Source organism: Protopterus annectens, chromosome 16.part0 (genome assembly GCF_019279795.1).
Source record: "Protopterus annectens isolate FY-2018-M chromosome 16.part0, PAN1.0, whole genome shotgun sequence".
Classification (NCBI taxonomy): Eukaryota; Metazoa; Chordata; order Ceratodontiformes; family Protopteridae; genus Protopterus; species Protopterus annectens.
In genome coordinates this window covers 389,182,481-389,206,224 of record NC_056750.1, presented here as the reverse complement: position 1 = coordinate 389,206,224, position 23,744 = coordinate 389,182,481, and the positions used below count along the sequence as shown (strand labels likewise).

At 43.1% G+C, this 23,744-nt stretch overlaps 1 protein-coding gene across 3 annotated transcripts in view; it reads left to right on the top strand.

Moving 5' to 3' along the window:
- FPGS (folylpolyglutamate synthase) overlaps positions 1-23,744 on the top strand; it is a 1,649,361-nt gene that overhangs the window by 1,029,636 nt on the left and 595,981 nt on the right. For all 3 annotated transcript variants that reach the window (XM_044058278.1, XM_044058279.1, XM_044058280.1), the window contains exon 12: positions 11,854-12,004. In XM_044058278.1, coding sequence (XP_043914213.1) covers positions 11,854-12,004 — 151 coding nt within the window. The remainder of the gene's footprint in view (positions 1-11,853; positions 12,005-23,744) is intronic.

Here is a 23,744-nt window from a genome sequence, read left to right as displayed (position 1 = left end):
AGAGATACAAAAGGAGAGACTTTGGAGTGTTTAAGTACCATTTTTTTGGTTTTTCTTGTTGCTTATTGCTATTTCTGCCTAAACACTCGTTTTCTGGCGTTTATAGCTTTTCAGAATGCTTACTTTACACTGAAATTGCATTTATTTGTGCCTGCACTTTAAAATTTGTTTTTTGTTGGAAGTTGTATTTTTAACTGTTACTGGCTTCCCACTCAAGTACGACAGCCATTACTGCACTATAAAAATGTTTTTGCATTTGTTTCTACTTTTTTCTTGAAAAAAAAGAAAAATAAATCTTGCTATATTCCCGCCTTACTAAGCTAGAAAAGTCCAGTTTCAGATACCTGCTGATACCTGGACTGTGTTTAAGCTTCTGTGTTTAGCCAAACCTTACTTGGGCAAAAAGGAAGTTTCTTTGTTCACCAGTGAGAGTGAGTAGCTCTGAACAGCCTAGCTGCACTTGGAGGAGTGGTTTCTGCCCAGAAACTGTAGTTTTATTGGCCATTTTGGGCTAATTTCTATCTATCTAATCTTTCTGATATAAAAACCGCATTTGTGCGCCATGCAGCGCCGGTTAGCTAGGGTTAAACTATTTAACCAAAAGGAGCACAATGTTGCGGGTCTGCAGAGAGTATTTATTTATCTGGTGCTTGTTGCTATAGGGTTAAACTGTTCCCGACTCCACGAAGTCTACTCTTCAGTTTTTCCCTTGTAACTAGACAAACCTTTAACTTTAGCACTCAAACCATTCATTTTACAGCCCAGCACTTGCTTAAAACTCATAACAAAAAATGAATACCCCTAGCACTAGACCCCCTTATACTGTCCAGAAGGACAAGGCTCTCTATTCGTCCACACCAGTCAATCAGAAAAACAGCTCACTCTACCTATTCAGGCATGTCCAATGGGCAGTTTTCAGTGTACTCTCCGGTCCAACTGGTGAATCTGGGCATTTTGAGGCAATGTTACAACTGCATCATGTACACAGACAACCCTCTCCCTCCTACCACCAAATGCTAATATATGCGAGAGATGCAATTATACAGCCAGACTGGAGGCAAAGCTCTCTCAACCACAGACTGTAATTGACTGTCAAGAGGAGAAGGGTAATACTTGCAACACACCACCAGTCTTACATAGACCCAACAAACCAACACAGGCAAATAACACACATAAATACATGAAAACATACCCGGAGGCTCTAAATAAAAATCTGCAAAAGCAACAGAGACCTCCAAACCAGACATCCAAGCAACCTCCACAACCCATCACCAACCATGAAACACATACTTCACATAATCAGTGTGCCACGCAATCACAGCCCTTAAGGCAAAATAACATACCAAGCACACTAGTGATAGGCGATTCTATAGTCAGGCACACTGATGTCCCACTAACTAGGCTGGACAAGGAGAAGGTTACAGTTAGCTGCCTGTCATGCGCCAGGATCCGCCACATAACAAGCATACAGGTCACTCTAGAACAAGTACAAATACGACTCTGTCATTGTACATGTTGGTGTGAATGACCTGAGATGTACCTCCCTGGACTACATGAAAAGAAACCTAGAAGAGCTCTCTGATCATGTAGCCCAGGCAGGTATGACCCTGACCCTGAGTAGCATCCTACCCTCACCAAAAATGATGCCACAGTAGAAAGAAAAAAATGATCAACTTCAACAATTGGCTAAGTTTCTGGTGTCATTCAAAGGGGATCCAGTGTCTGTCTGCCTGGGACGACATGCTCGACAAGCCACGTTGCTTCTCAAGAGATGACTTGCACCTGTCACCCTTATGCTTTCGAATACTGGCAAAGGCTTTTGCCTCCCCCATAGTGCCTTTTTTAGGCAAGGCTCAAAAGGTACACCCACCACCATAAATAGCACAGGTAACCAAAACTGAGGGTAATGCTACTCAACGCCAGAAGTCTAAACCTCAAAATGCACTCACTCGAGGCACTCTTCAGTATGGACAACATTGATATCTGTGCTGTAACAGAAACCTGGTTTAAGGCTCCAGACAGCATCCCAGCACTACCAGGCTTTAACTCATACCATACCTTTTGGCCACAGAACCCGGACCGAAACACAAAAGGTGGGGGTGTGTCCATATTCATCAAGGATACTCACACCTCCAGGTTAGTGGCACAGCATGATGCATCAGAGATCATCCAAGTGCAACTAACAATGGGCAAAACTGCAATCCAAATTGTAGCTTGCTACAGATCACCCACCATGACCCAGGACCCCCATTCCTCATTTCTGGAGACACTGGGAAATATGAAGGTCCTACCAAACACTTTAATACTGGGTGATTTCAACTACCCAAACATTAACTGGGAGAACTACTCAAGTACTAACTCCCTTTCCCAACACTTCCTAGAATTTATAAACTCGAACGCCCTGGATCAACTGGTCAACACCCTCACCAGAGGGAACAACATATTGGACCTGGTCATCATCAACAAGGGCGACTGGTGTTCCACACCTGACGTTAACCCCTCGCTGGTTAGATCAGACCATAGACTAATCACTCTGGATATTCACATTCCACCCCCAACCCCAGTCAAGGAAACCACTGTGAAAAACTTTTCAAAAGCAAACTTCACGTTGCTTAAGACCGAGGTGGAAAGGTTCACATCCCCCACACCAATGGACAATGCTGTCCAAGCTGCTGAATCCTATACAAAGGCGCACTATGATCATCTGCAGGAATGCATGGATCGTGCTATCCCAAGTAAAACCAAGACACTCTCCTCCATGAAAAGGAAACCTGTCTGGTGGACCCCTGCCACAAACAGGCTCTACAATAGAAGGAGGAAACTAGTACAGATAAGAGCAAAATCCCTAGAAGGAAAGACATCCCTGATAAGTATCAGCAAGAAACTATGATCCCTCATTAAATCATCCAAGGCTAGCTTCGAAAGAAAAATTGCCAAGGACTCCAAAGATAACCACAAAGCAATCTTTAGCTATGTCAAGAACCTAAGTGGAAACTCTCAGATCTGCTCTGAGTTGGTGCAGAATGGCACAAAATACACTGAACCGACTGTTATTGCCAACATTTTGGTAGACAGGTTTAGTGCAAACTTCACACCCCTCTCACCCCCTAAAGGGCTCATAACTATACCAGAAGAATGTAAGGCCCCGGCAATCACCAACACACAGGTTAACACAGCCCTATCCAAAGCCGAAAACACAGCCTCAATGGGACTGGACAGTGTCCCAGGCTGTGTCTTACAAGAGCTCCAAAATGAACTAACCCCTCACCTAAACACACTGTTCAAACTCAGCCTCTCTACAGGCTACGTACCCACAGAGTGGCACACAGCAACAGTTATCCCACTCCACAAAGGTGGCGCCACAACAGACCCCAGGAACTATTGCCCTATAAACCTGACTAGCCTGGTCTGCAAGGCTATGGAGCGCATCATCATGGAACTCATTAACAGAGACATTGGGAACCTCCAAACTTTGGCCCCCACCCAGTTTGGCTTTAAGGGCAGATCATGCCTCCTAAACCTGTTGGACTTCTTTGAGACACTTACCAAGGCATTAGATGAGGGTAAGGAGGTCCACACAGCCTATCTAGGCCTCGCAAAGGCTTTCGACACCATTCCCCATTCTGGTATTATAGACAAACTCACCAACCTGAACATTAACCCCTACTTCATGAGATGGGTTGCAAATTGGCTCATGGACAGAATCCACATGGTGAGAGTTGCAGACTTTAGATCCGACTCTAAACCGGTTACAAGTGGCGTCTCCCAGGTCTCAGTCCTAGGACCCCTCCTGTTCGGTATATACTTCTCAGAGGTACAGGCAAGCACAGGAGGACTTTGGCTGGCCAAGTTCGCAGATGACTGCAAACCAGGGGCCATAATTGATTATCCGGCTGATACAGACACCCCCAGAAGGGTCTCACTGAGATGGATACCTGGTGTCAAAATCATGGCCTCAAGCTAAATGCCAAAAAGTGCATAGTCATCCCTTTTGGGAAAAACAAAGTACCTGTGAACTACCACATTGGTGGTAGTCCCCTAAATACAGAAAAAGTAATAAGGGATCTGGGGACCCAAGTAGATAGCAATCTCTCCTTTGATAATCATATTGCCAAGGTGGTAAGAAAATCCTTCTACGTGGCCCACCTAATCTCAAAAGGGTTCTCATCCAGAACAAAGGAGGTTATTGTGCCTCTCTACTCATCACTTATTATACCCATTATAGAATACAACACCCCATTTGGGATGTACCTTACAAGACAACTGCAACAGCTGGAAAGACCACAAAAGTACCTCACCAAGAGGATTACTGGCCTCAAACAGATGACCTATGCAGCCCGACTAAAGAAACTCCAGTCGTACTCTGTTGCATACCGCTTACTCAAAGGTGATCTCTGCTTGACATACAAGGCCATGTCCAACCCAGAATTGATGGATATGCTCCACCTAAAATAAACCAAATCCCTGAGAGCCACATGCTCTTGGGATATAAACCGTACCACGACAATAAATAGGACGTGCTGGAGGGATAGATTCCTGACCCAGAGACTCCCAGTGCTTTGGAACAAGATTTCCTGTATGTATCAGGCAGAGCCCCTCACTAGCAATCTTCAAGAGAAACCTTGATGGGTGGATGGGAAACATAAAATTTACCCCGGGGATCACTGCAGTGGTTCTTCTGGACAGAGGCACAGGGAATTAATGGCTCTGCTGGTCAGAGGCACAGGGAACTAATCTAAGGGGGTGGCGAAAGCCAACACATTCTGGCTAGGCTTATAAATGCCCTTGGGCAAATAGCCTAGTACTTACCTATGAACCTAAAGCTTGACAAAAACTCTGCTACTTTAACTCACAGCAGTCGCACAAAAATAATCCTAAAAAACTCTGGTCATTGATCCAAAATCTACTAAATCCAGGCCAAAGTCAACAACCCATTCCCGCAACAGAAGACACTTCATCAGCAGTCACTAATAACTTTAACAAATCTTCCTTTACGCTGCCGCCTCACTTATGAAAGATAACACCACCATCAAACCAACCCCTCACTAACAAAACTCATGGAAGCTCACTTTGCACTCAAACCTCTCCCTGCCTCCACCATAAGAAAGTAGCTCCTAAAACAAAAAAGTAGAAGGTCTGCTGCAGACAATATTCCTACTGAATTTCTAAAAATTGCGGCGGAAGCTTCGTCATATCCAGTATCTGTACTAAATAGATTAATTCTAGAATCTCATGTCCCAGCCATTTGGAAGAAGGCATATATACTTCCTGTTCATAAAGGAGGACCCTCTGTTAAATATTGCAACTTCATATCAATTGCCATCCTGTCACCATTATGTAAAATATTACAAAAGTGTAATCATTCCTAATTACTTCCAATAACTTACCATAAACCATATTCGCATCCCTTACAAAGTAGTTTTCATCTCTACCATAGGAGCATTACTGCCCAACTTCACTTTGCTGATACCATTAATAAAAATAGAAGTACTAGAAACCTAGTATCAGTCTTATTTTTAGGCCTATCCAAAGCATTCGACACAGTCTCTCAACAAAAATTATTACTAAAACGCTCCTCCCTTAGGTCTCTTCTCTCTCCTCCCTCTCCTGGTTTAACAGTTACCTAACAGACAGATTCTAAGAAGTCTAATGACAGCAAGAGTACCCATCAGTTCTACCCATTCCAGTAGGAGTGCCACAAGGTTCCATCACTTGGTCTCCTCCTGTTTAACATATTTATAAATTACCTACACACTGCTTCCAAGTTTGCTACTGTGGTACAGTATGCAGGTGACTCCACACTCAACATCCTCTAACCTACAGAAACTTCAAGAAATTATTTAAGAATCATTTGCTTCCTTAGAATCCTGGCTAGACAACTCACAGCTCTTACTTAACCCCCCAAAAATGAGATTACTACTTTTCACCCCCCAAAAAAATTCTCCTAAAGCAAAACTCTTGTCAAAATCACTTCATTTAATAGCACCCTGATTTAACAAGTCCCTAAAACCAAACTCACAAAATTTGACCTAAACTTCCAAACTGCTATTAAGAAAAAAAAACACTAAAAGCTCAGCCTCTTATATAGAACAAAACCTTATGTAACACACAAAAGTAGAGAAACCATAGCCTCCCTCTATCCAAACATTATAGCTAAAAATGGAGTGCTTTGTCCGCTAATGTAGCAGCCACAACGTCCTTAGCTTAGTTTAAGAAATCTCTAAAAACATACAAGCTAATAGGATCTGTAACTGTGACTCCCCAGGCTAGTCTAACTCGATCTCCTTTCTTGCTCACCCAGGGTAATCACTCCTCCATTTTGTTTCAGGCAGTAGACTTCTTATCTTGCAAGTCTCACTCCTTTTCTCTCTCTCCCTCTCAACAGTTACTGCTCCTTCCAACTATACACATTTGGTGTACATTTTATATTATTGCAATACTATATTGTGCTGAATGCTATTTGTTTGTACAGTTTAAGGTTTTTCATCTTTGTCTGTATAGTGTATCACTTTTAGTTGAAGTACACTTTATACTGTTATTATCCTAGTGTTATTTGATATGAAATGTGTAGTGTTGTTATTCTGTACCCGTGAAATTGTACTTTATTAATCTGTGTTATATGTGGAGCTTTTCTCCCCGGGCCTTCAGTCAGATTTTCCTGGTGACCAAATGCAAAATAAAATAAAGCTTACTTCCTACCTACACTACTTTATACAGCCCCATTAATTACTAGCATACAGATGTCCACACAGAGCTGGAACAATGCTACATTAAAATAGCTTGCTTTGCTGCAAATCACCCCATTAGAACTCATCACTGTTCTGCCCTTAAACAACTAAATTGGACTGAACTCCTACATCACCTCCATTATAGTCAGATGCTACTAGCTCATACTCTAATATACTACCCTGATAAGTGTCCGGCACTGAAAGGCATGCTTCAACACTACCACTCTACTAAATCTCTTCACTATAAAACAAACTTCTGTCTGTAACCAAAGCCCAAAATGCATTGGGAGCCTTCATATACTCAAACTCTGTTGATACCTTCTGAAATGCCCTTCCACCTGCCCTTAGGCTTCTTGAAAACCAGCAGGCATTCAGAACACATCTAAGAAAACACCTCTCAACATCCTGGCTCTGTAGCTGTACATTTCCAGGATAAGTTTAACATTTCTGCTACTTCCTCCTCTTCTGCTGTACCTCTGCTCTCCTCTACTGTGTTACTAACTATCAGTCTGTCTTAACCCATCTTCTACCTATGTCGCTCTCAGCTCTTTTATCACTTATTTAATTTATCTCTCGTAGTTAGATCAATCTTTTGCTTTCCCCTCTTTGTAAATAACACTGAATTCTGTATTGTGACGTCTGTTCTACTGCATTATTACTTAACTGTATTTGTGTAGAATGTAATTGGTGCAAGAAGCCTTACTGCTGTGTGTATAGTTATTATCTTACCTATTTTGACATTGTAAGGTTTATTTTAATTTTCTGTCTGACATTGCTGGTACTGTGTAACTTGAAATATTTTGTTTGTACTGCATATACTGGAGCTTTTCTTCCCCGAAAAGGGACTTTGTTCCCAGCCAAACTTCCTTGGTCAACAAATGAAAAGTAAAGATGATCAGGAAATTTCTTCAGGCCTAGGTCCCGCTGTGCCCCCCCCCCGGGTCTCTCTCATACGAGAGAATCGCACAAATTGCGAACGCTCCTAATATCGAACGTACCAGACCTCAAAGTGCTTTTTCTGAGATCGCAGTACAGTGAAGAATGGGATATTTGCCCTTTCCTCATTGTAGTGCGATCTCGGAGTTGGAATAGGAAGTTCTAGGTCCGGTATGTTCGATATTATGAGCGTTCGCAATTTGTGCGATTTGCTCATATGATATAGACCCCCCCCCATTCAGTTGTTGGTCCTTGTCTGATACTGTTTCATATCCAATCCTTTGTATCTAACATCCAGCCAGGGCAGGTCGGTATTGAAGCCTAGGTTTTGTTCGTTCTCTATGCCAATCAGTTCTTTGAGTGTCATTTCTGACCTCTTTGGAGCCATCTGAGTGTCTGAACTAAATGGTCAGCACTGACTCCAGCAGGGTAGGTTCAGAACCAAGGTCTTCAGAACCGTTCCACCCTGTCTGATCCCCAATGCCAGCCTCTAATCTGAGCCATGAGGTATCTCAAGTTAGGCCTCCTTCAGGGTTTCAGCTCCTAAAGCTAAGCTTCCCATATCCTGTCAAGCTTGGCTTTCAAGACTTGTGTGAGAGTACTGTGTCATCCTAGAGAGAAGACTACCCCCTCAAGCTCTGATCCATCCCTTCCCTATAGCATTTTCCAAGGTCTGGAACCTACATTTTTTGTCCAGTTGGGACTGCCAGTAACCAGAAATTTTGAGCAGGCTCCTCTAGAGGAGACCACCTCAGCTTCTGAGTGTTCTGTAGAGCATACCACTGAGGAGATGCACAGGAAGCATACTTGCAGAAGTAGACGTCGTGATTCCCCTCAGGAGTCTGCCTCCAGTGATACTGGCTTTTGATGAAGGAGAAGGTTCTCTCACATCACCCCTTGAAGATGTTTTGTTTGGAGAAATTATTGAACTGTTAAAACCAAAAGGGAGAGATGGTCTTCTCAAACACTTTCTCCAGAATAGCCCGTATTTATTGAGGCTTTTGGTTCTGACCCATATAATTCGTGGGTAGGTCCGCCCACAGATGAGATGGTAAACCTGATATTTAATTAGGTTTCAAAGGAGCTAGACACAGGTGAACCCATCCTTAAGAAGTCAGATAAGTTTCTTATTGCTTCTAAGGTTCATCACCATTGGAGCAAGGGCCCAGACGTGGAATCCATTGTAGTGGTGGCAACCGCCAAAAAGGAACTAGGAGAAGAAAGTTCCTCTGTCCATCCACCGAACAGAGGGAGTCTTGCATGTTGGACAGATTTGGGAAATGAGTCTATGCCTCATCTACTTTTTGGATGAAGGCATTGAATTATTTGGCACATGTTATAGGTTTTTGGAGGGATTTGACCAAAGAGCTCTCCAAATATCTCACAAGAACCTCGCCTGTGGATCAAAGAAAGTCCACTGATACACAGCTAGCTACCTTCCATTCCCTGTCCATTGTCTCTGTGCACTTTATCTATAGTGTGACGGTGGGTGCGTGTTGAGCAGCTGGCACAGGCATTTCCATCAGCAGACTTGTTTGGAAGAGGCTGTGTGACTTTGTGGAGCATTTTAAGATGTCCTTTATGAACGCCACTTGCAACGAATCAGCACTCTTTCGCCCTAAAGTGAAAGACAATTTCTAGAAATGAAAAAGATGGTAAATCCCTTTCTGGCATAGGAATTAAATTTTTCACTCCTCAAAGGACATTTCCCACAAACCAAAAAAGAGGAAAGAAAATTTGGTTCGACAAATCTATGTGTTTTTCACCTGACAGTTGTGGAGACAGAGCCCCCTGTGGTAGAGGGGAGAATTCCTAGGGACAAAGATGTTCTACAGATCAAGGCTTCAGAGATCCTTTTTCTGAGAAGCCTTGTCAGTGCTCCTAAACAGCTGCTCGACTGCTAGATGCCATTTGGGGGGGGTGGGGTGAGGGACGACATGGAGTACCACTTATCTTTGCAAAAGCGAACAGTGATTAATCGACCCTACATAAGCAAAAGCTTATAATTTCAAACTGTCAGAACAGTGATTTTTTTTTCCTACGGAAAAAAATCGCTGTTCCAACAAAAAAAAAAAAATACTTTAAACATTTAATTAAGTGGGGGGCTGCACCCCCACACCCCCCCTACTTAAATATACCAACTCTGAGACCACACTATAGTGCTGAAAATGGCAAAGTAACAAAGCGGCCAAGCAAATTCTTTCTCAGGGAAAGAATTTGCTTAAAAGCAGCTTAGATATTTTGCCGTTTCAGGCTTTTGAATTCGACCAAGACTCATTCGAAAGAATGCATCTTCGGTCTTCTAATAGGGAACCAAGACAAATTGGTGCAGAGGATCATTACCAGCGGCTGATTCATTCTCTTCCAGTCTCTCCTTTTAACCCCAAGACTTCACGATGTACCACCCGCTCAAAGGGATATAGTTACTTCAGAAATAATGAAGCTTCTAAACAATCGAGTCATTCAAGAGGAGGTAACACCGGAGCAGAGAGGATCCAAATTTACTCAAGGTTCGTTTTAATGCTAAAGAAAAATGGGGCTCTAAATTCAATTCTGGACCTAAGTTGCTAGAACAAATATGTATGAAAAACAAAATTCCAGATGGTCACATTACAAGCTGTTCTTCATGTACTGAGGTGGAATGACTGGATGCACTCGATAGATCTTGATTTTGTCCTTGAAAATTTGACTCCGTTTCCTTGTGAACCTGCAGTTTCAGCTTCCTTGCAGCATTGTATGTGGAAGACTGTTCTTTTGGCCATTACTTCAGCTAGGGGAGTGTCTGACATTCAGGCCCCTTATGGCTATCCCTTTTTTTTTTGTTTTTTCTATAGGGACCGGGTGTGTCTTCATACTAATCCTCCTTTTTATGCCCTAGGTGGTTGATGAATTGTCTCTTAATTCATCTATTAACTTGCTGTCTTTTCCCCTTCTCTGCAGTCTGCCAGTAAGAAGTGTCTTATCACCTTGGATTTGCATAGACAACTCAGATGTTTGGGTAAGATTAAGGCCATTTGCAAGTCTGAGCAGCTTTTCTTTTCATCCTAGATCTTTAGGTTTGGTTGTGTCTAAGCAGCCCATTTCTTCATGGATCTCTAAAGGCCATTTCTTTTTGTTACTTCTTTCATGGGAAGAGCTATTCTGTTTCTCTAAAGGCTCATTCTACCAGGGCTGTAGTTGCTTCCTTTTTCAAAGGATTGGATAGCAATTCCATCCTTGAGGCTGCTACTTGGACTTCTATCCGTATCTTTACTAAACATTACAAACTAGATGTTGTTTCTAGGTCTAGAGCTGTCTTTGCCAGAGCTGTCCTGCATGGGTTTCTTGAGGGCCCTGCTGGGCCTTCTGCTTCCCAAGTTTCTTCTTGAGCTTTTGTATTCTCCCTTATGTTAAGAACACTGCAACAGTAATATGGAAGGACATAGTACAGTTGTGTAAAATCTTACCATTACAGTAGATGCCCTTCTCTTCACTGTTGCAATATTTACTCCCTCCCTCCTACCGTTTTTCTTATCTTTCTTTCTTTTTTCCTTCTGGATGCACATGATCCTCTTTTTCTCCTTGAACTGGTGTTCCTCCTGAGGCTATTCAGTTATGAGGTATTTACGTCCATACATCACCTTTATGCTAAGCTGTGAGCAGGGAGCATGCATGTGTGATGTATGATGTCCTTGAATACCTAAGGCTTTGGTATATTGGGCGGACGTTGGACTACCCTTGACAGGGGATCCCCTTCAATAAAGAATACTGCAGCACTGAAGAGAAGGACATCCACTGTCGTAGTAAGATTTTACACAACTGTTCTTTTTCTGGCAGTGATTCCCTTTCCTTTATAAAGAATATCATGCATCTTGTTTGTATATAGGGTTGCATCCATCTGTGCTTCTAGTCCTTTTGTTGATAAGCTATAAAAAGACTGATGCTGATGAAAAGGTTTCCTTTTATACAAGCGATTTACATCTTAATATTAGAGTTACTTGTGGGCAGTCTACAAGCATCCAAGTAGCATGTTTCTGTTTTGTATTGATGGCTTATTACTGCGAGCATCGTATTACCACAGAATGTTTCCAGAGATATACCGTGGTAGCTTGAGTCAATTTATTTATATATAGGTTCCAGAAATGTATTAATTAAAGTTTATTGTTGAATGTGCTTTTATCCATTTCTTTCTCTCTTCCTGTTTTTCTAGGCTTAAGAAATACTGAGTGGCCAGGGCGAACACATGTTCTAAGTCATGGTCCTCTGACTTATTATATTGATGGTGCACACACCAAAAGCAGTATGCAGGCTTGCATAAAGTGGTTCCGAGAAAGAGCCTTGAAGGAAGAAAAGACTGTAGAGTGAGCATTTATGTTTTAAATATTTTAAGTTCTTCCCATTACCCCTCAGCTTTTTCACTCTGTCATGACCTGATTGTTGATTTGCAAGTCATTTCTTTAGTAATACATGTGCAGATTAAATCATATAATTTTCTAACAACTATATGCTGTGCTAATGACAAACAGAATATTCCTGAGAGAAGTAGTAATAAAAATGCTCAAAATGGAGCCGAAAGCTACCTTTTATTTAAATAAATCTGCCTATGGATTTTGTACCAATTATAAAATTAGACTTTTTCAGAGTGGTTAAAACACAATTAAAATATAAACATTAATTTAAGGCATGTGACAAATCAAGCCCACTCTTTGTAAATGTTGATGGGTCCATTTGAGGTCATTGCCTTATACCTTGATGGGTTTAATGCCTTTTTTTGCAAAGAGCATTTATTTTTCTGACCTCTTTACCTTTGAGGCTGGTGCTTACTACAGCTGCAGCGAATGATCTGCTGTGGCTGTCTTTGGTTACATCACTTTTAGGATTACTTGCCCAATCCCTGGAGTTGGCATTTCAACTGATGACGTCAAGGCCAGTAAAGCCTTCCACCTCAGCAAGGCTTCCTGTAGTTGCTTTGACCTTGAGAGTTGGCATTGACACTTCAGTCTCAATCTTGGTCTGTTTTCTCAATTTGTCTCTGGTTTGTTTTTGTCTATTTGATATTGATACTTCAGGGCTGTTGGACAAAGGTGTGGGATCACTGGCACCTGGTCTTGCCACTGATGATGCAGCTTTCCTGCAAGAGTCACTCCTTATGACTTTTCTAACTTTGGGCCAGGGGCCTCCTTTATTTGCATCTCTTGCCATTTCACTTTCCTGAAGGTCTGGGCAAAAACTGCAGATAGGACTCCCCCAAGCAAGAGTCTTCATTGTGTATTACCTTAAATCTCCTGTAGTTGTGGCCCATGTGATACACGCAAATAATCTTTAAGAACATACCGGTGTTTCAGCTACATGGCTTCTGAAAGACCAGGACTTTCTACATATATACCCTTGGACTGTCACTACCAGAGGTTTAAGGTATTACACAGTGACGACTCTAGCTTGGATGTGTCTTTCTTGCAGTTTTTACTGAATAGTTTGTGTAAACTTTTTACCTTTTGGTTTGTTAGTTATTTGAAATGTTGTGCATACGTCTTAATGTTTATGGACACCAGGCTTGGTTTTAAGCTCTGTTTCTAAAATGTACATAAACAGTCACATTATGCTTTACTGATGAGGGCAGAGAAAGGCTGAAACGTGATGTGTCTATACCCATATTTATGGGGGCATGATAAAAAGAAGTACTTAGGAATATGGGCTAAAAAGGATGTTATAGCAGTGAAAGATACGCGGGAAGAGACTAAACAAAAGACAATATGAAAACTGAGAAACTAGAAGCTTTGTTTTATGGATAGCAAGATACAAGCAGTGAAAATGTTTTTAGTCTCTCTAGTTTTATGCTTAGGTCAGGCATATTTTTATCAACCAGAGAAGTTGTGGATAGCAGTTTATAAAGAGTTAAAAGTTTTTATCTGGGAGGGGAAGAGGGCAAGAGTCAAGTATAATAAGTTGATCCTTCCAATAGAGCAATGTGATTTTGGGATTACCTGATTTGTAGAGATATTTCAGAGCTACACAGTTAAGACTCCTCTACATAGCACAAGCACAAAGCTGTAATTGAAAGTGGAAAAGGATGATGCAGTGGGAAGCTCAATAAATAATGAAATACTGAGAATTAGAATTTGGATGCAAATCCTTAAGAAGAATAACAATAGTCATACAGAATGTTATATACATAAAGTAGAAAAAGGTATTGTAAGAACTAAGCCAACATAGGAATGTAGAAAGGAGTTTCTACCAGTAGGGATGACTGCAGTTAGGGCTACAGAGAATAGGCAAGAGGGGTTTGGAATTTACTGGAGAAAACTGGCAAAGGAACCAAATTATCGGGAACGAATAATTAGAGAGGCAAAGGTAATATAATGGAAAGAGGCCAAGAATACATTTGGACTGCAAGCTACAGATAGATATCAAACCTTGTTAGGGAGAGTAAAATGTAAGCAGACCCCCACTGTTTTTAGTAGAATCTAGAACAGAAGCTGTTAAAAATGGATAATTAGTAGGGCATATAAAATATTGCATGATAATTATAGGAATCCATCAACTGAGGGGAGAAAGGCTTGAGAAGACAACTTGTATAAGCAGTTCATAAAGAAACCGAGAGGATGTATGTATATTTCCCAAATGTGCAACAAAGTCTAGAAGATTTAGGATTTTTGCATGGAAGTGTTTGCATAGGTATTTTTATACCCCAAGCAGACTCCAGTGAATTTTTCCTCAGTTAGATTACAGTTGTTGGAGGTGTGATGGGGAAGAAAGAGGTAGTTGGGAATATATTTTTAAGAGTTTAATGAGTTGGCAGACTACAAATTCACTGCAGACTACTCTGTCAGAAATGATGGGTGAACAAATTGCTGTAACTAAGGAAATTATTTTTTTTTAACTGTGACACAGAATTGGAGTTGCCAAGTCATAGTATGGCCTTGCTTAATTGTGGTTGCTTTGAAAAAAGCAATGAAAATCATAGTCTAAAGCAACTGTACTCGAAGTAGTGAAAATAGTAACAGACATAAAAAAGTACAGTTGAATAAGTTGAACTTAACATAATAGTAGATATTCAAATCATCACTGCTGAAGTAGCTTTAGTTGCATGGTTACATCCTGCCAGTGATACAGCAGTCAGCCAGCTTACAAAGCTTCAGGCACCTTCTACATGCCCAAACTTTCAAACAGCTCGAGCTGAGCTACCTAAAAGCAAGTTTGGGTGTAAAGCCTTCAGAATTTTTTGCCAGCAGAGACAGAGGGAGGCTGAACTCTGAAAGGATAGAGCTAGGAATAACAAAACTAAATGTCCACACCCTGGCATAAAAAATGCACCAAAAAAACAAAGGGGGTAGAGGCAAGGAGTGGCTATTGCCGCAGTGATCATTTGAACATCTTCTGTTATAGTAAGTTCAGTTTATGTTGTTCATATTGATCACTGTTGCAATATTCTTAGCTATATGGGTAGATTACCATAGCTAACTATAATTGGGAGGTGGAAGGAGAAAAGTCCAGGAATCCCTGGAGAAATGGTCCTAGCAAATCATGATCTACATCTAGAGAAGGAATCTAGCAATATAGTACTTTGTAAAAGTATGGTCAGATAACCAGCTTTCTAGAATACTTCTAGATTCCAGCCATAGAAGAAGCCAAGATCCTTCTAGAGTGAGTCTTGACCCTGCCTGGAGTACATTTGTCTTGGTGACTATAACAAAAGATAATAACTTTAGACAACCATTTGGTAATGTTCTGTTTTCACACAGGTTATCCCTTCTTACAAAAAATGAACAGTTGATCCGATCTGAAAGATTTGTTCTGTCAAGATAGCACTTGAGTTGTCTTTGGACATCCCAAGGTGTGGAGTATTCTTTCTTCCTCATTTTTAGGTTCAGAAAAGAAAATGGGGAAGATGGATAGTTTGACTTGAAGTAAACTCTGATACCATTTTCAGCATAAAAGAAGGCTTATTTCTGTTGTCTCACTCTAAGAGCTTGCAGTCAGAGGCATCGAGCAAGCTCTCTTTTGTGTCATGTACTTTGTCAGCCAGATTAGCTGGTTCCAATGGAGCATGTGTTAGTTTCTCTAACACAAAGTTAAGATCCCAGGGAGGGGCCACCGGTTTACTTGGAGGCCTCATGCAAAACCACTTTCAAGAACATTTTGACATGTGGTTTCCTTGAAGGAGTAGGATTTTTGGGATCTATAGGCAGACATGCTGAAATGGCCGATAAATGAACCTTGACAGATGAATAAGAAGGCCATAGGAAAGTAACTCACACAAATATTGTAAAACCAGAGAACAACTAGCCCTAAATGGGTGCTTGTATGTTGGCACCAACTTCAAAATCTTTTAGATTTGCTAATATGTGATTTTTCTAGTAGCATGCTTTCATGCCTGTATTAGTACATGCTGCACATCCTCAAAAAATGGATACCCAAAAGGAATTATAACCCTATCATCCAGGCAGTCAGTTGAAGACAATTATTGCTAGAGTCCATCAAACACCTCTCTTCTTGTGTGAGTAGGTCCATTCTGTGAGGAAGCTTGTGTTAATTTCCCCTGGCCATTTCCAAAAGAAGGGAGAACCATGGATGTTGTGTGTGTTTGGTTTGTTGAAAGACTTGTTGTGTGATTGGGTTGAGTTGGTTTCGCCCCCCTTCATCTAGGCAAAGATAACTGTTTTTGGTTTGTCTATCAGTAAGTCAGTAATTGTATTTTTCCTGTCAAAGTTACTGAAATTGTCTATCATAATGTCTCAGACTCCTAGGCCTTGGCTTTAAAAATGTACAAAATGTAGTTTCAATGTCTATCACAGACGATCACTCGCTCTGTGTGTATTGAAACACTTACAGGAGTCATGCAGTGTATGTCACGCTTTTTCCTCAAGGGTCCTCCAGGAGAGGAAAAATAAATTGATTCTTAAGGGATTAATTAAACCTTCCTTTGAAGAAGCCTTGGCATCCTCTCCTTCTCCGGCAAAAGAAAGGTTCCGACCAGTCCGTCGGATCCGACCGCCAAGAGACATAGGCAGGCCTCTCCTTCGCTCCAAGGACTTGGGCGAGGTCGAACGGTCTGCCTCGATGCCACCAGTATCGACTCCTCTGGCTTCGAGCCGATGGCTGGGGCATCGAGAGGCGAGTCACCTTCGCCGGCTCCACTGGTCTCGAGCCGACCTCCTCGGCAGTCCACCTCGGCACCGATGGAATCTGGTGTGTGTATTCCCGATAGTCATCGAGTCACCTCCCTAGTCCCTTGGGGCCGTTGGAGAGGCCGTCTCGAACCCGTTCTGTTTCCTCTCGGTCTTGAGGATGTCAGATTCTGATATAGACAGGGTGCTCCAAAGACTGTTCCAGTCCCCAGTCTTCCAAAAATTTGTTTCGGTTCCGACCCAGTTGGCTTCGAGCCGATGACCTTGGCCCACCCATTGCCATTCCTCTTCCGACTGCTTCGGCTGAGCAGGTGCTGTTGGAGCTGGTGGAGATCTTAGGGTCGGCTCCGACCAACCGTCCGAGTTTGGTACGGACTTCTTCGGCTGGACCCGGGGTGATGTTTGGGACCTATGCTCCCTCGGTGCTTGGACTCCGTCGGCCATCAGCTCCGGGACCGGACACTCCCAGGATTCTGGGGTCCGGCTTTCAGAGCCATGAGGAGTGCCTTGGCCAAGTCCTCTTCGGTCATCTCTCCGGCTTTACCGCACCTTCCCTGGGCGTGGAGACTGGGTCTTTGGCAGTTCCTGTCCGTAGTCAGCGGAGCCCGGGGCCTGAGGTTACCCCATTGGGGTTCCTCCTGAGGGTTCTTCGGAGTTGTCATTACATCAGACACTGATCTTGATGATGCAGAGGGTCCCCTCGGATGATGTCTCATTTGCAGACATCTTAGAGATCCTCAAACAACGATATCCAAACCCCCTCTGCTGATGAGTCAGTGCTCCTCAAGGCCTTTGGGGCTCAGCCCTCCGCCTCCTGGGTGTCTCGAACCAGTCCCAAATAAATTTTTGTCTGCTCCCCCCGAGAAGGAGATGTTCTTCGTTCCACATTGCTGCAGTCCTAACTATTGGGTAGTCCGCTGTCCAGTCGGCCCGAATACCAAAGTATGTGGCTGGCGTCGGTCAGGGCGCATTAGACTGACGTCAGTACGTCAGGGTACTAATGCGCATGACCGACGTCATATCCTCAGTCTTTTTTGCCGCATGGTCCGATGCAGAAGCAATTTTGCGAGTGCAGGTTGGCGTTCTGAAAGTTTCTGAAGCCAGAGTTTCAGACCGAATCAAAGTTGGCTAAGTACCCGTTAGAATATTTTGGTTTTTCTTGCCTCAGTATTTAACCGGATGTCAGAAAAGTGAATAACTGTATTTCTTGTGGGAAACAGATACCTCATAGGGATTACCATACTTTGTGTATACCTTGTTTAGGGCCTGAGCACGGCGTTGTTGGATGCAGCTCTTGTGCTAGATTTAACAAACGCACTATTAAGAGAAGGTTAGACTGTGCCAGGTTAGTGTTTGGGAAGCGTTGTAATTATAAAATGCCGCCGGATGCTCCGGCCGCTTCGCTAAAAACGCAAGGACAAAATAGCAAAGCCTAGAGTGGAGGAACCGACAGTCCCAGACGTCGGTTCTTTAGAGGCTCAGTGGAGCCGGAGGTTTTGCCAGGTGTTTCTTTGGAGTCTCAGGGAGAGACTTTACTGTTACAGGATGTATCCTCTCAGGAAGTAGGCCAGGCTGAGGGGGCTTCTCAGGCGGCTGTTCTTCCCTCTCTTCCTAAGGTGGTCAGAGCCTCCCCTTCTGTTTCCAAGGCTTCTTTGAGGGGCAGGCCGAGTTTTGCTTCAGTGGGGGTTTCTCCTAGTACTTCAGGGTCTCTGCCTAAGAAACATATGCTTAAAATGGCAGAGGATTTGATTACTATGATAAGAGGTTCTATGCCCCCTCCTGATAAGAGGCCTAGGGTGGAATCTGAGTTTGAGAGTTTTGAGCAATGCTCGAGGCTTCTGAGTCTTTGAAGACTTGCAGGAGTTCCCTCCTTATTCTGATTCTGATGTGGATGATTCTACTCCTTCAGCTTCCCTCCTGAGGATTTTTCATTTTCAGAGACTCTGCATTCCATGAGGGAGCATTTTAAATGGGAAGGTCAAGATTTCTCTGATTCAGGAAAAGGCTTAGGGAATTCTTGTTTTTACCCCAGCACAGGCCTTTAGCTATACCTCCTGTTTTGAATGTGGTGGAAGATGTTTTTGCAGAGGCTTCCCTGAATCCGGATTCTTTGCCTCCTGCCCCAGTTAAACCGGATAGGTATTATAGGGTGCCTGAAGCTCATAAGTATCTTTTTAAGAGTCCTAGGGCAGACCCGGAAACTGTCTCTCAGGGGCCTAAAGGTGTGAAGGCCTCAGTTGTTAAAAATCCTGTCCCTCCTGATTAAGAGGCAAGGGCTTTGGATAGATGGGGAAAGAAAGTGTATACTTCTTCCACTTTAGCTATGAGGGCGTTGAATTGTCAGTTTCACATGTTAAAATATCAGAATTTTCTTCTTTCACAGTTGAAATCTAAGGTGGATGCTCTGGCGGAAGGTATTGAGTGTAAAGAGTTGCAGGATTTAGTTCATGTGTCTGAACAAGTGGGTAAACATTCCCTGCAATGTGGTTTTGATGCTGTGCAGGCCTCCTCCAGGGTGGCTGCCACTGGTTCTGTTCTTCGTAGGCACGCCTGGTTGAGAGATCAGAACTTAGCTGAGCATGTTAAGACAAGGATTTTGGATGCTCCTTTACAGTCTGATGTGTTGTTTGGTGAGCGTGTGGAAGCAGCTTTAAAGAAGATGGAGCACAAGGCTAAGTCTATGCAAACTGTTAAGGACTTTTTGCAGGTGCACCCCCTGAAGGTTAGTAGATATTGGCCTGCTAAGGGATGGACTTATCCTGCTTATGATTCCCAGTCTAGGGGTAGGTCTAGGCGTGGTAGGGGCAGAGCTCAAGGTGCTTTTAGGCCTAGGACAGGGAGTTCACCTGCTCAGACTTCTGGTGAGGGCAGGGGTCAGTCCTTTCGTAAGCAGACCCAATGACCTGCCTTTTCAGCTGCCAGTGCCTTCTCGCCTGGCGGCACCTCTAGGAGGAAGACTGTCTCTTTTCAAAGAAAATTGGGATTTAATTACCCAAGACAAATGGGTTCTGGATATCATTCACCACGGTTACAGGTTTTATTTCCATACCTTGCCTCCTTTCAAAGGCATGCCAGACATTCCTCCTCTACAAAGACTAGAGCTCACAAGCAAATTTCTCAGTTACTCCTAATAGGGGCCATTCAGCCGGTTCCTGTGCCAGAAAGGGGCCTAGGATTTTATTCTCGCCTGTTCCTAGTACCAAAGAAGGGGAACACGTGGAGACCAATTTTGGATTTATCTATCCTCAACACTTATCTGGACATTCCCAAGTTCAAAATGTTGACGTTACAACAGCTTTTACCTCTGCTGGGCAAGGATCACTGGATGGTAACTTTAGATCTCAAGGAAGCTTACCTTCATGTGCCTAGAAGACTAAGTTGCAGAAAATATCTGCTGAGCTGGAAATTCTCATTATCAGTTCTCTGCATTGCCCTTTGGCTTATCTACTGAGAGTATTCACAAAGGTTCTGGCTCCAGTGATAGCTTACGTCAGGCTAAAAGGAATTCAAATCTATCCTTACTTGGACGATTGCCTGATTCTGGCTCAAGAAAAGGAAGACCTTCTACAGCATTTGGAATATGTCATAGCAGTGCTAAGATGCCTAGGGTATTCTGTGAACGAAATAAAGTCCAGTCTAGTACCCTCTCAAGACATGTGCTTTCTGGGTGTGAGACTGAATACAGCAGCCCAGATGGCCTTTTTAACCCCGGACAAACAAAGGAATCTTTCCAGTTACTTCCATCAACTATCTCTTCAGTCCGGGCTGACTGCAAGGACAGTCCTTCAAGCCTTAGGGTTCATGGCATCTTGTATTCTGGTGCTTCCCAATGCCAAACTGCATATGAGGAAGCTACAATGGTATCTCAAAAATGTATGGACACAGCACTGCCAGGATTTGGACACTGTCATTCAAATAATACCTTGCATTCAAAAGGAATTTTTGTGGTGGGCTCAGGAATGTCACCTAAACAAGGGACTCTCTGTGACCCGGCCAGAGGCAGTCAGATTCTAACGACAGATGCCTCAGACATTGCTTGGGAGCTCATCTAAATGGAAAGTGGATACAAGACAAGTGGCCTGCCAGACTACAGCATCTACATATCAACATGAAGGAGATGTTAGCAGTCCAGTTTGCATTAATGGCTTTCAAGGAGTTACTTCTTCCAGGGCAGGTGTTGATTCTAACAGACAACACAACTGTCATGTGGTACATCAACAAACAAGGGGGAACACATTCTTACCCATTGTGCAGGCAAGCAATGATTTTATGGGAGACTGCAGCTTGCAACTAACTCTTCAGGCAAGGTTTCTGCCGAGCACAGAACTCCTTAGCAGATGTGTTAAGCAGACAAATCATGGATCCCCACGAGTGGAAACTGGATCTTCATGTATTTCAAAAGTTGACAGTGTCCTGGGGAACTCCAGACATAGATCTGTTCGCTTCTCCACTAAACCACCAGCTGCCAAAGTTTTGCACAAAGAGGTTTCATCACACAGCTTGGAAAGTGGATGCTCTTTCTTTCAGTTGGAAAAATCTTCATGTGTATGCGTTTCCACCTCTGCCTCTTCTTCCAAAGGTGCTTCTAAAGGTCAGACAAGACAAGCCAAGGATGATTTTAATAGCTCCAGATTGGCCTCGCAGCACTGGTACCCATTACTGAGGAATCTGGTAAAGAAGCCTCCATGGCCTTTACCCTTGATTCCACATCTGTTGTCTCAGAAGGACGGTCGTCTGCTCAATGTCAAGCTTCACTCTCTTCATCTAACAGCCTGGCATATTCTGTTTTGAAAGACAGCAGGTCTCAACTTCCTCAACAAGTTTTAAATGTGATTATGGAAGCCAGAAGACCTAGTACAAGGAAAGTGTACGAAAAATGGAAGAGATTTTTATTTTGGACTGCAGCAAAGAATTTGGAGATTTCAGAGCCTAATTTGAGTGTGGCTCTTCAATATCTTACTGAGTTATTGGACAAAGGTTTGTCTTTCTCTTCCATTAAGATTCATGCTGCAGCAATTTCAGCTCACTATGATTGTGACCCACCATTGTTTTCACATCCTTTGTTCAAGCAATTTCTTAGAGGGGCAAAGAATATACCCCCGCGTAGAGCTCCTACTCCTGCTTGGGATCTCAATTTTGTGTTGGAGAAACTTACTCTACAACCTTTGAGCCTGCAGCTACTGCTGAACTGAAATACTTGTCATGGAAGACTGTTTTTTGTTGGCCATTACTTCTGCAAGAAGGGTTTCTGAGTTACAGGCCCTTATGGCGGTTGAGCCTTTTTTGATTTTTCATAAGGATAGGGTATCATTACGTACTAATCCTTCCTTTATGCCTAAAGTGGTTTCTAGTGTGGCTTTAAACCAAACTATTCATTTGCCTACGTTTTATGCAGATCCCCAAAATAAAGGGGAAAAGATTTTGCACACTTTAGATGTACACAGGCAATTGCGTTATTATTTGAGCAGGACTAAGGATTTTAGGCAGTCTCAGCAGTTGTTTGTTTCTTTTGCTTTGAGTTCTCAGGGCAAGCCTGTAGATTGGGTTTTGCATTGCATTTTGTTATTCCCATCATGGCAAGGAGATTCCAGCTGGGATTAGGCCTCATTCCACTAGGGCTACTGCCACTTCAACAGCTTTTTTAAGGGGGGTGGCAACTAAGGATATTTTGGAGGCAGCTACTTGGAGTTCAGTGCATACTTTCTCTAAGCATTACCACCTTCCTCTCTACTCTAAGTCTAGGGCTGGTTTTGCCACAGCTATTTTGCAAGGCATGTTATCAGCTCCTGCTTCCTTATGATTTGCCAGCCTCCCTTACCTCTGCTTTGGGATTCTACCCAATAGTTAGGACTGCAGCAATGTGGAACGAAGAACATAGTACAGTTTTGTACCTACCATAAATGTAGATGTTAGGATCCACATTGCTGCCTCCTTCCCTCTGTGTTTAGGGGTGGTTGTGTGGTGAGGTTATATTCTGCTAATTTTGTATATTTTGTATATATATATATATATTTTGATGCAGATATGTTGGGAGTTTTGGTTTTGGCCTTATCTTTTCAGGGTCTTCTGACATCTGGGGCAAGAAAAGACTGAGGATATGACGTCGGTCATGCGCATTAGTACCCTGACGTACTGGCGTCAGTCTAATGCGCCCTGACCGACGTCAGCCATATACTTTGGTATTCGGGCCGACTGGACAGCGGACTACCCAATAGTTAGGACTGCAGCAATGTGGATCCTCGAACATCTACATTTATGGTAGGTACAAAACTGTACTTTCCTCACCAAAGGCGTGGCTGTAGATGCCATGTTGGTGGCATCTGCTACACAACAGGACGTGGCAGAGGCTTCAACGTCCATCCATCCTCCTAATAAGGAGTCTAGGAGTATGGACAGGTCCTGACTTCAGCTGCCTTTACTTTAAGGTCTCTGAATTATTTGGCACATTTTACCAGGCTTCAGAGGGATCTGGTCAAGGAGTTGTCAGATTCCCTCTCGGGTAACCTACCTGAGCAGCTAGCCCAGTCGGTTAGCTCTCAGTTGGCTATCCTTATGTCAATTTCTAACTCGTCCATGAGGCTCATTTCCTATGCGGCCGAGATAAGCGGCAGGCACAGGCGTGGCTCTCACGGAGACAAGCCTGGCTCCGCTTGTGTCAGTTCTTGGAGGCCTTCAAGTCTTCCTTCGGCGCTCCTTTGATGGGTCCTCCTTGTTTGGACCCAAGGTTAAAGACACCCTTACCTGTGAGCAAGAGGAAAAACTTTATCTGCCGTAGGTGCCGTTATTCCACTCCTTCGGCCTTACCCAAGGCTAAAGGAAAATGTGGTTCCAAATCTGTAAGTTTTCTCCCAGCAGCAGGAAGATTCCCTTCCAGAGGCAGAGGACGGGAAATTTTTCAGGAGACGTCCCAGAGGCGGCAGAGGGCCCAATTCTGGAGACCGCGAGTCCTTTCGTGGCTCTTCAGCCTCCCACA